At 36.1% G+C, this 13,669-nt stretch overlaps 1 protein-coding gene across 2 annotated transcripts in view; it reads right to left on the bottom strand.

The window, feature by feature from the left end:
• LOC103032278 (connector enhancer of kinase suppressor of ras 3-like) overlaps positions 1-3,494 on the bottom strand; it is a 74,155-nt gene extending 70,661 nt beyond the window's left edge. For both annotated transcript variants that reach the window (XM_049463508.1, XM_049463509.1), the window contains exon 1: positions 3,224-3,494. In XM_049463508.1, the coding sequence (XP_049319465.1) occupies positions 3,224-3,275 (52 nt within the window). In that variant the 5' untranslated portion in view covers positions 3,276-3,494. The remainder of the gene's footprint in view (positions 1-3,223) is intronic.
• Positions 3,495-13,669: the final 10,175 nt, after the last annotated feature.

The following is a 13,669-nucleotide window of genomic DNA, read 5'->3' as shown; positions in this document are numbered from 1 at the left end:
CGCTAAAACAGAGACGATATGCTGAATCCACAGACCCAGCGTCTAACCAATGTTGTCATGGTACCACTAAATTACAGCAAATGGAAGGAAAAACACTCTGGAACAATGCTTTGTCACTTAGTCTTATACATTAGATTAGATAAGATTAGAAAATGACCAGTGTACTGGTTATTCCATCCATTCCAAACTTTCTCATTATGAAAAGGAATTTCTAAACATGCTTTGAATGCTTAACATTGTTACTCATTGACTTTATAGACTTGTAGTTGAACATCATGCATCATGCCTTTGGAATTCACCTCTCTTTTTCTTATTTGATCATGAGGAACTTTCAAGGAAAACAGACGCCATGTTTCTACACATGTATGAGCCATTCTCATCAATGAAAGTACCTGTGGTGTGAGACAGCAAGCTAGATAAGAAGGTCTAAGAAGATTATATTGGTAAGGCTGATTTGAATCAATCCCAATTTCCCAGTGGGATGTAGAGGAAGAATATAAAGGACTGTTTTATTCTGTAGGACAGAAAGAGCTTTAGTCACCTCAACATTATTAATTAGTAAAATTACAGGAAAAAGTACAAGATACAAGATCCTTACATGGTTGGGCAAATACATTTTTTTTTACTGATTTCAGAACTTCTATTTGATGTAATCTTGATAATTTTGCAGTCACATGACTCTATCCATCCTCTTTGTGTTCTTTTTTTTATTAAAATCATAGTTTATTAGTATCAATCTGCACAATCCCTAAACATTTAATGCATGTGAACAATATTAATAAAACAATATTATAAGAATATTGTAAAATGTCAGAACTACACACATGCACACAGTCCATCACTCTTTTTTCACAGATGGACAGATAATTTAAACTATGTCCCTTGAAGCCAACAGATCACAAAACATTGCTAGCTCATGAGAATCACACTGACACTGTATTTTGCCTTCCAGATGTGGCTCACTGGATCAGTCGCTTTCCAATTAAGATGCTGGCTCTTAAAAATAAACCAACAACATTTCCCACACTCCATCTTTAGTTCTAGGATATGGGATCAAACGTTTGGCTTTGGGGAAAACTAAAATAAATCTTTTATACTCAACAAACAACATTTAGCCAACCCACCTCTGCAAATGGAATCACTTTAGTCAACAGTAAGAAACTATTATCAATTACAACAACACTGAACAGTTGTATGCAAATATAATAGATTTTCTGAGTGTGTCAGAAACCAGTTTTGGTTGCAACTCAAATTCCAGCTTAAACAACTACTGGTAGAACACATTAAGCAGCTCTTTAACAGTAGCTGATCAGCACTGGATGTTTGAAATGCCTTTGCAGGCATAGAAAAGAATGACCGGCAATCGGCTTCTCTCACAGCAAGTGTAGGAGTTGAACAAGTAGGGGGAAAAACTGAATCTCAACTCGTAAGCGTGAAACTATTTTCAGTGGAACATTCCCTGAATAGCAGCTGAGCTCTGCAGCAAGAAATATTACAGTATACGCTCGACTATATTGGGAGAGTGAATCAACTGACCCTAGCTGCAAAGGTGTATGTGTGGAGGGGGCTTATATATTTGTGTGTGTGTGTGTGTGTGTGTATATATGCATGTAGAGCATGAAAAAGACAAAGAAGATATGCTCATAAATGTGTTGCAAAGCTGTCTTTACACAAATAAGAAATTCTAGTAATAAACAACATAACACTTCCCCACATCACTCATCATTATTAAAGTTAACACCTCTTCTTACAGGAGTCACACTTGCAAAATATTATTCCCAGGAGAAAACCTGTTTTGATGACAACTCACTCTGATGAGTAAACACAGAATAACTAAGCATGAATAATCCTTGGATGGAAAGCATGTCTGCTCCTGAAAAACAGAACATCCCCAGGCCTCTATGCACTTTTTAACAGGGTAAACATGCATGTTTAGCCTTAGATGGAAACTTCAATAGACATCAAGCAGTGGGGCAGGTAAACTAGATCATTTTAGGGGGTGTACAATAAACTGCTGCAAAACTCTTCTTGCTACAAGAGGGCAAAAAATGCTTTCTTCAAAAAAAAAAGGCTACTTTTTAGAGGATACTATTGGGTAATGTACCTTCTGGTGAGATATCATTGACTGCTAGGAATGACATTTAAAACAAACTTGAAGACTTTTAGACATCCCCCTATATCCTCAAAATCCTGTGGTCACTTGTGCTGCCTCTCATAGCAGGACCTTGTAACTGGCACTTTTCAGCAGGACAATGCTTGCTTACACACAGCAAGTTTTCCCAGGATTATCTTTACCAACAAAATCTCAATAGTATCCAGGCTAGAGGCAGCTCAAAAAGGTACTACATCTTCCATTCATCTGTACAGGTTTCCACACATACAAACAAATAAGAGACCACTTAAAAATTATGAGTTTCTTTGATTTTACCTAATTGAAAACCTCTGGAATATAATCAAAAGGAAGATTTTTGCAACAGGAGTGGCAGAAAGTTATCCAAAAGGAGTGTGTAAGACAGGTGGAGGTGTGATTACATTGATTTCTGAACTCCTAAAACTTTATGAATATGAACTTGTTTTCTTTGCATTATTTGAGGTCTGAAAGCTCTGCATCTTTATTTCAGCCATTTCTCATTTTCTGCAAATAAATGCTCTAAATTACAATATTTTTATTTGGAATTTGAGAGAAATGTTGTCTGTAGATTTCCAGAGCTGTATACAGTTTAAAGTTTGAGAGGGTTTAAAGCTACGTATACCTAATTACATATACATCTAAACTGTTTTTCTTAAACTGTTTCTTAAGCAGTTGGTCAGGAGATATTCAGGTAAATAAAGATAATGAACATTTTAATAAAGTACAAAAATAAATAACACTGATTAAACACCAGCAAGAACAGCCAAAATAGCCTAATATAGACTGTTTTAAAGAAATTAAGCAAACTGGACAACCGTTTAATCCCAGTGTTATGTTTGCTTTCTCTTTATTCAGAATAATTATCAGTACTATCAGCACACAGTGCAGCACCAGCTCTTGGGCGCCAGTAGCCTGGTTTCTACGAAACTCCCAGGTAAACAATGCGAGTCACCAAACTCTCCCTCTCTCACTCTCACACACAAACACACACAAACGCCAGGACACGACACTAGCTCTTAATAGACATAAACTGTGATGTAAATTAGCTCCGTATAGCCCAGCTGTTGGTGTAGTCGCCGGCTAGACACTCACCTCTCATCCACTCCACTACTTGTGTAGGTGTCCACTTGGTAATCGGCTCCATTGTTGGAATTTTACTCACAGAAAATAAAGGAATTTCTCAACGGCTCGAGTTTAGCTACACCCTGACTGTTCAGACAGCCTAGATACGTTCTTAAATCATGCTTCTTTCTCCCGTCTTTTAACCAGGAGAGCAAAAATCCTCATTTTCTGTCCGGTTTCACCGAGTCTAGCTGGCACTCTCCCTCAAACACACATGAGCACTAAAAACAGCTCTGCGGCTCGCCGTGCCACAGGAGCTGCGGGGCGGGGCGACAGATCACATTACACCCAGCATTCACCAATCAGGAGCAAGAGCGGCCCGCCCACGCGACGGGATGAGGAGGAGCATCAGCGAACACGCTGGAAAATAGAGAAGAACAATAATAAAACAGTGCAGGGCTGACTCTGTAGATGGCAAAGCTGTGTAAAATTGAGAATTTCTGAATTTAACCCTTACAGACCTGAATAATTTCCAGTGATTAAAAAAAATGTAAGAATGCTGTTTTCTGTCTGTAATGCACAAAAAAGACTGAAAGTATGTGTGTAATATGTTATAGTTTATATTGACCCTTATATTTCATAAACCCTGCCTAAACTAAATTACATTAAATTAGTAAAAAAGTGCAGTGCAGTGGGCAGGGCCAAGTTACTGTGTTGTTGGTTTATACACTTTTAACGTTTAATGGCTGGTTCATGGTCAATTTTGGCGGACAACAGCTCTTAAATAGTGATATGTGCAACCAAACAACTAAACTTCTAAAATTAAGAAAATACATGATATAAATTGTAATGGATGCAGGGTCTAAATGGGTAAAATCAATGCTGTTAATTTTCACAAAACACAACAACTTATGACGTTTAAAATTTTCATATTTCTAGAGGCAACCATTTTTACCACACTTGTGCTGGATGCACAGATGAAATTTGGACTGCACCTTTAACCCAAGCGGTGAAGACATATGCATATATATACTACTGAATACACACACACACACACACAATGACATATGGCAATCCCCCTTCATATAAACTCCTCCTATCACTAGCCACATGTCCCTAACACTAGGAGGGTGAAACCTAGCACATGCCTCCTCCAACACGTGCAGTACAGCAGCCCAGCTCTGATTCATCAGCCAACAGATGACTGTGCTGATCATCACACTGGTAGTGATGTGGGGAGAGAGTGACAACTATCCTCTGACAGCAGCTGATGGAAAGCAGCATGATTTGGGATTTGAACCGTTGCACTTAGCACTGAGTCACCACTGCACTATATTTTTAACCATTGCTGTCTTGTGCAAATAAAAACGATGCAAAAGAAAAGCAGGTCTCACTCAATTTCCCTTTGTGACAATAAGTGTAACTGCAGCCCTCAGTCTTTAAAGCAACATTATGTAGCAATATCATCTTAAAATAATAGCTTCAAAATCATGGGGGCTACTGTTATTAAGTTACTTTGGACGAGCTGATCAAGACGTCTTGAGAGCATTATGCAATGTAATTGTCTACCATTTTTAAATATGTGCTGTCTTTTATAAACAACATACCTAGCATACAAAACAAAAGCAAGAATCTAATGTGCATGGATGTGCATGAGAGGTCACTGATATTAAAAGTCTTACAGTGTAAGGAGAGCAAAGATGCATTGGCTACTGGTTGGTGTTTTGACTCGCTGGTCCCGTGTGAAGGTCACAAACACACACACACACACATTGTTATTGATGAAATCCACTAAGTACATATCCCAGATACAGTACTATCCTTGTCAGGGCAGGCCCAGACCCTGCACACTGACAATCAGATGTCTATTTTATAAGATGTTCAGTCATAACAAACAGGTGTACTGCAGTAAGTTCCACGCCTCTTTCCTCTTACAAACAAGTCACGCCTGATCAGGTATAGGTTTATACTCAAACTCATACTCACACTCCTGTCTACTGACTAGAGAGGCAATTAAAGTGTACTTCACTCATATCAAGCAAACTAAGAATAAAACTAAAAATCTAATACTATGTATTCCATCTCTGTCAGTTGGCTGGTTTGTGGACAGCAGTCCCTGATAATGGAATAACTATTAGAAAATAACATTATAATTTAATATTATCACCTATTTAGTGAAAGTGAATAGACTGTAAAATGCATTCATTTTTGTTCCATTTACAAATATGTTTTTAAAATGCATGGAAATGCTCAGAAAACAGTTAGCATCTCTAAAGTTAAGACTAATCTGCCATTATGGGCTTTAAAATAAAAGTCCCCAGACCAAATTGTATTAATGAAAAGATATAGCTTTATAGTAAAACAATAAAAAACATCCTTTTTTTATTTTATTTGGACTTTACTATATTTTTTGGCAAAATATATCAACATCTACATTCTGTTAATACTAGTAATAGGAACAATAATTTTAAGCATTTTAAGCAGAGCAGGCATATTTTATTATTACATAGTTCAGCTATTAATGTAAAAAAAATGTCTTGGAGAGTAGTTACTCTTTATAATAACCTCTGGAATATGTGACTGTCTTCTATAACTTCTTTGTATTTGTTCGGTGAATAAGATGGATCAAACTATAAGAATTGGCCTAGAGTTCTAAGAGATTAACAGTATTTACAGCATCTGTTACTGGCTGATGTTCATAACAGGGAGCTTTTAAGTCTGCCACTTATTCATCCATTTATTCATTCATGCATTAATTTATGCATTCATAAATCCTTTAATGAAATTAATTTCAATTGTTCAGTTTAAAATATATACATTCCTGCACTTCAGATATGCAACAAGTTTGAAAAAGCCTGGGATGTTCTCATTTATTTTTAAGAATTACATTTTGGCACCAAGGATTACAATCAGTCAAGTGCTTCATGTATTATGTTTTCACGTTCTTTCACCAAAAATGTCTTAAAGTGTGCATCACTGCAGTCGTTGTTGTTGTATTTTTTAATGGGGACAGGCCGGGACTGTCTAGTATCTGTATTCTCTTCCATAGCCCTGCTTTTGTGAAGTATAAAAGATAAAGTGCTAAGCAGGGAGCTAAGGATAGAAGCATTTAAATGGCAGGAAAGTAATGTGTACTGAATAGTAAAATCATGAAATAACTGAGGTTTATACTAAGTTATTAATACTCTTAGTTTAAATCTGATATAATATTCCAAATATACGCCAGAATAAATAACAACAACATGTTCTTCCCTTCAGACTTGTTTATAATACTTGCAGAAAAAGTATAAGTAATATAGATCACAAATAGTCTTTTCATCTTCTGGAACAAGAACATATAGATGATTCATGCAACATTCAAGTAAATAGGGTAATCACGTTATTAAATCCAGACTACACCCACAGCTCACAACAGCTTTAAGAAAGATAAAGAAGTGACTGAGAATTAACTGGCTCATGCAGCAACTTGCAGACGCAAATTATTACAATAACAGAAGGGAAAAACAGTCCTCCATGGAGTCTGGTGAAGCCTGATCACATAAAAAAAGAGAACCAGAGTGAGGATTTGGGGCCTTCAGTGTAAATACAGCTCTGGAAAAAAATTAAGAGGTCACTTCAGTTTCTAAATCAGTTTCTCTGTTTTTTTTCTGTTTATAGATATGTGTTTGAGTAAAACACATTAGAACATTGTAGAACATTGTTATTTTATTCTGTAAACTACATATACTTACATAGACTCCGCATAGCTTGCCTCCTGACACCGGCTGCTACTATGCGGAACCTATGTATATATGTCTATGACATTATCAATACAAATATGGCGGCGCACGGAGCTGGAGCTAGCGTTACGGGATGTAAACAGAGTTTTTTTAATAAGGTTCTTGTGCACTTTTAAAGTTATTAATGCCTCGTATTTAAAGTGAGGGCTCTTTGGATTCTAGCAAGGAGGTGTGGAGCTACTTTGAGCCTGGATAACGGTGTAAAAAGCGATTTATGGTGTTTGGACAAACTGTCAAAATGTCTGGATCTCAGAACGCTGTGGGAGAACGGAGGTGTGATATTCATTAAAGGTAAGTAATTTTTATCATGTTTTACTACACCAAAGGTCAATTTTACACCGGAGTTCTCCTTTAAGGGAGCTACGCAGGGAAAGGTGAGCAGGTGAAGGAAAGGAGCTGGGATTGGGAGGAAGCCAGAGTGAGAAACGACTAGAGCGAAAGCAGCAGTTAAACGGTAACTTAGATGAGAACTAGCTAGCTAAACGTATTTCTACTCGGTAAACAAAACCCTCTAACGTTCATCCAACCAGGGGTGCGTTTCCCGTACAACGACGGAGCCTAGAATTAAACTAACGTGGTACGATGCATCGTTAAACTAACTAACATCTGAAGTACGACCGTTTCCCGAAACCATCGTACTTTGTTGGTACCACAGAAGTCTGAACTATGTTGGTTTGAACCACCGTGGTCTTAACTAAGGTGTTTCCAGATGTGTTCGGCCAGACTTTCCCAGCAGAAAACGTGCAAAACTCACAATCTTTAAAATATTTTGCCAAAAATATGTTACTTATGTTTAGGCTATTTATATTGTAATTATCACCACAACATAATGGACAACAATACTATTAATAAAATTACAATGAACTGCAAGTAAAATTTACACAATAATTGCTATATATTATATAGCTTAATTATTAATTGTAACAGACAGTGTTACTTAAAAAAACATACACATATTTGCTATTGCAATATTTTTTTTTTAATCACCATTCTGAATGAGTCTTATTAAAATGAGACCTGAGAAATGTGTGTTACTCAGTGGTTCAGCAGTGCGCCTACAACCGTGCAGCGCTCTGCGTTCTGTCGAATTGTGCAACCCATAGAGATGTGCTTCTTAACACCAGTGCCCATGCGTGGAAACATTTTTTATTTATTTATTGTTTTTTTTTTATAGTAATTTTTTTTGGTGCATTAAACAACCAGAAACCCCTTGACATTATGTCTGAGTATTACAAATAAATGACAGCTAATAATAATGAAAGTAATAATAAGTGAGCAATAATAAAAAAAATAAGGGTTATAATCACCCCTAATAACCCTAAACTGTCTCCTGATATTTTGATTCAGGCTGTCCAAATATTCTACCTAAAGCATGTTTAAATATGGGGCTTTTTCTAGCAATTTTATATTTAAAATTTAAATATGCACTAGGGTAGTACGCTTTGACAGGGTAGCAAAACTCGACAGAACATCGGATGGAAGCCTAGTTCGAATCCCAGTCGTGGTTTTATTCTCTTAATGTTTTTTTCATAATGGCAATTAATGTTATTACTTTTTACATATATATTAATGTAGCCTACATATTTCTACTTATTTCCTGTAATATATTATTTAACAAACACTAATTGATAACATTTGTATAGGCCTAGAAACACTGATACTTTTTTTTCTCTGTCTGGCCCTGTTACCTCCAGAGGATAATTAGGTAATTCAAAACACCTGCTTATTGCATGTCTCTATTTATTTTAAGACACTTTTTACTTAGTTTTTTCTTGTTATGAATATATTATTAAAAGACACTTTCTTGTATGGATACATTTGTTTCACTGGGTACAAACAATGCAAATATACCCTCAAAGGTCCTTAGGGTACAGGTGTTTACGTTAAAGTCATTTTAGAGTATTACCCCAGTGACAGTTTAATAGCCTTATTCGGAGAGTGCATAAAGCACAGTGGGTTTAAAAAAAAAAATAACTAATTCATAAATATGCACAGCACAAGTTATCTTTACTCAATAGATGCCTGCTTGAATAATTGACATACATCTTTCCAAGACTGTGAAATACATTTTAGCTAAAGAGCACTTCAGTGCACTTTTTTCACTACACTGAATTCCTGTTTGCCAAATAAAGCTAAATGTTAAAGACAAACATTAAAAAAATGGGCAATTAACTTACATTTTCAAAATACATTTAAGGACTGAATTTTATTATTTTCCCACATGGGTAAAAGTGAAGTGGCTCAATTAATTTAATTAACACAAACATTAAAAAAAAGGTACACTTGACATCTTAAATCCTCGTGCAGCAATATTAATGTGATAAATCAGCTTTTTGAATCCTACCGTCCATCGTCTGCACTAATCACCAGGAACTAAGCTCCTACGACAGGTCTAGAGCTGTAGTTGGAACGACACAGCCGAACCACTGTAGTTGCGAACATTCGCTGGAACTACGGTTCTGGGAAACACCTGAGTAGCTTAACTAAGGTTCGCACTATGTAAGTTACTAACGTGGTTACCTCCATAGTTCCAACTACGCTTTTGGGAAACACCTGCGTCGCAGCTGCATCGTCCAGACTATGTAAGTTGCTAACGTATTTAGCAACTACGCTTTTGGGAAACGTACCCCTGATTGCCAAACCTGGAGTTATAAGGACGCCGAAATGTATACTGTAAAAGTGCTTTTGTATATGTTTTGTAAAGAGTTTCCAAACGAAGTTATTATAGCTCATTAGCTTAGCCCTTAGCTACGTGTGTTAGCCTGCGCTATGCTAACTCTCTCTCGCGCTCTTTGCCTCAGGTAAGTTAACTAAAGATTGCTGTGTTGGATAAACGAGCAGAAATACTCTCTATTCTGAGTGTTCCCGGTGGAAACAGAGGCTGTCAACGAGTGACTTAAAAATCCTCTGGTTCCAGGAAAAAAAGCCCGAGAAGGAGAACTCATTAATCTGAAGGAAATTAGCTAACTTGCTAACGTAGCTACTCTGACCCTTAGGGTTGCCAGGTGCAACCAAAATATTCAGCCCAAAGTCAGTCTAAAACCCGCTCTTCAAAAGCTTAAACTAGCCCAAAATATGTGTCTCTCACACGTTTGAAGCAAATGGCAAAACGCCTAGAAGTGTATGAGTTAGTATTGGTTTTAAGGGATTTATTATCAGTGTTGCTATTTAACTTAGTCATTAATAATGTTGTAACATTAGTGTTTTATTAGTACATTTGTAACAGTTTTATATCCCAGTCAATAACGTTTAACTTAATTAGTAACATAATTAGCAAAAAACGGACTTTTACTTCCTCTTTTCTTTTCTTGCCCCTCCTTTTTATCGTCTTGTAATTTCTGGTTACAATGTGATTCTCTCTCTCTCTCTCTCTCTCTCTCTCTCTCTCTCTCTCTCTCTCTCTCTCTCTCTCTCTCTCTCTCTCTATCTTATTCTTTCTTTCTCTCTGTTTTTGGCGGCCGCTGTATTCTTTAAAAGTAGCCCAAAAAGCGCACCCTGCCACCCCTTAATTTTCACTCGCGACTGAACAAGCTCAGTTTGGCGGAAAACCCGCTGCTAAGACCTAAGTTTTGCTTATTTCAGCGAAGCTGCTGTTAAATTTTAAAGGTTGAAGGGGTCTTCTTAAAATCTAATGAAATGTAAAGGAAACAATGGATTGTGCATCACTTTAAATGGTGCTGTTTGTTTTTAAATAAAAAAGTCAAGTTGTTAAACTAGCTATGTAAGAACTGAACATTTAATAAATTCTATTAATATCCAGATTATTATTATTATTATTTTTACATCCCTAATTTCAGAGTGTTGTCGTAATATTCTTGGCATTATTTTAAAAAAGGAATTTCATGAATACAATATTGCAACAAAATTAATATAAAATTTAATTTGGCAATAATTATTGTGTATGTTATAATGCGTCACTTTCCTAATTGAGATTTTAACCAGCTTGTAATAGAAGTCAGTTGTCCAACATGTCATGATACTAATAATGCACTTCATATAGCCAGCATTGCAGTAAAAAAAGTGATCCTGGACTGATATAATATGTTTCTATTAGATATTTAATAGGAAATGTATATTGAAAAGCTCTTTGAAGCCTGCTAATGTTGTGTAAAGTACAAAAGAGGAAGCCTATTGTTAAGCTTTGACCAATGGGTTTCGTATTATTGTGATGCACACTTCCAAGCAGTGTTAAAGTGATGTTGAAACAAAGCATTACTTTTTAAGTGTGATTAAACATTTAAGCAGAACTGCTGAAAATTAATATTCCAGTTTGTGTGTTGTTTTTATGGTCCCCAGGTTCTACACATCCTGCAAACGCTCAGGCTTGATAGAAGCCATGCAGCAGAAACATACAGTAATTTGAGAAAGTCTTTACATCCAGGACAGGTGCACAAGAAATCAAGTTACTTTTCTGGCACAGCTTTGTGGGGAACACAAACCAGTGTGAAATCAGTAAAGCCTTACTGTAGTATGAACGCCATACTACATAACCTACTACATACTTCTTTTAATACAGTTAACTGGGGGTTGGTAGAGCTTAGATGTAGACAGAATTCATGTTATTGCTTTACACTGTAAATTAAAACACACTGTTATTAGTTAATATTGGCATGTGATGAGAGCATTGGGCATTTGTACTGTGAGCTATAAAATACCTTTCTTCCATAAGCAGTTTTAGGGTCTGCAACGTTTCTCACTTTTTAATCTAAATTTTAATATTTTTTTTATTAGGATTGTCTGTTGATTCTACTGCCTCACTGTATATTATACTATCCTCTTTAATCGTTGCTCATTTTTTAAATGACAAAACCTGAAAAATTAGTTTTAGGAAGGGGTGAATATGAACCTATTCATTTTGGACTCGCTCAGGATCGCCCTCTAGTGTCTAACAAACCCTGATCACATTCTCAAGTAGAAATAAATGTTTCTACAAGTTATTTGGAACAATAGTAGAATAGTGCAAGTACAGTGTTAATGGTGGCTGGTGAGCTTCTAGTGATTTTGTTTGTTGGCTTAGGACCACCTCTGGTTAGTACAAAATGGGCTACTACGTTACTATTTTGTGGAGGCTACCAATCTGCCAAACTTGCACTATGAAGATAAGTATAAAGTATATACCATATAGTATTAGTGTGTAGTTTAAAACTGAGGTTTAGATAGTGTACTGCATAGTTTTACTATGTTGCCATTGTGGTCAGTGAGATAAGAATGTGAAACTGGTTGAAGCTACTTTACCGTTGGTTTGGCTGAACTGTTGGATTAATGCAATCCGTCATGAGTAAAATGCATATCTGTCTTATTGGTTCCTGGCATCATCTGTTTGCATGTAACCCCATGTAAGCCCAGAAGAATAATGCAGAATTAATCAATAAATGGTTGACTTATATGGTCAATATAAGTTGATTAACTAATTTAATTTAAATATTTTAGAAATAAATTACATATCTATTTTGGATTCAAATTGCATATCTATCTTGGATACTATTTTCTGTTCTTGCCCCTTTAGGAGTGCAGGTTTCAACTGCAACACAAACCTAACACACCCCATGAAATAATTAGTTGGAACAGGCAAGGTTAAATAGGATTTAATCCACAGTCTGTGAAATGGTAATTTCCCAGAAGGAAAGTTGAAGACCGATCAAAGTTTACTTAGAACACAGTACACTGAAAAACAAAAATATTAGTGGTGTTACAGGGCTTGCTGTCATTATGTGATATAAAATCTGCAAAGAGTCTCGTAATAATGAACAAAAGGACACATTGTGCAGTACAACTTTTAAGATATTTTAAAAAAAGGACATCTTGCATTTAGTCAGTGTCAGAGTAAAATTTACTTTTAATAGAAGGATATAATTTAATTATGTTTAATATAACATATTGTGGTTCTATCTAAAACATGAGCAGAATTTAATTGGGTATTGGGATCAATACTCATTTCAGTTTCTTTATAGATGACTTTATATGCTCCTAATCTATACTAGCCAACAACTAGTGTTTAGGACAGATTTGGTGCTAAATACAGGACATATCTTTGCATACAGTTGAGGAAGAAAAATTGATTTCCTTGAGACCACACAGAACTCATGCCCTTAATTTGCGGCCTGGATTGTAGCATTATTACTGTAATAAATTGGAATATTTACATGTTAAACCATTACAAAGTCTAAAGTATCCTACCTGGCATCACTGAGCACATGGCAGGAATATCCCTTGGATGGAGCACGAGGGACACACCCAGGTTCAAGTTAGCATATCCAATTCACCTTCCATGCATGTTTTATTTGGAGGTGAAAGGAAACCAATGTAGATACAGTGAGACCCTTATAGGCAGTGACTAATTTGAGGATCAAATCTATAACCTTAGGCCTCTGGATCAAATTATACTATTTCACATACCAAATTACATTTAGCAGATGATATAATACCATTGAATTACACCTTTGAAGAATGACTAAGTTAGTTGAATAATGAAACAGGTCAGGTTTAGAGTCTGGGAAACCTTTACTCTGCTGTACTTCTTGAGGGTGGACTTCATGGAAGTAGATTAAATTCAGTGAATCAAAGGAATGTCGGCTGCATAAAGTCTTATGAACTTTATGGGTGGGTCTTGCTGTGTGGTGGGAATGTGCAGGTCCAGTATAAGCACACGTCTGTTCCAAATCATGATCATTACAGGTAATCATCATGGTGATTTGGT

The sequence above is a fragment of the Astyanax mexicanus genome, chromosome 14 (genome assembly GCF_023375975.1).
Source record: "Astyanax mexicanus isolate ESR-SI-001 chromosome 14, AstMex3_surface, whole genome shotgun sequence".
Taxonomy (NCBI): Eukaryota; Metazoa; Chordata; class Actinopteri; order Characiformes; family Acestrorhamphidae; genus Astyanax; species Astyanax mexicanus.
Note: the sequence above shows the minus strand (reverse complement) of the source record. Positions and strands in the feature narration are given on the sequence as shown.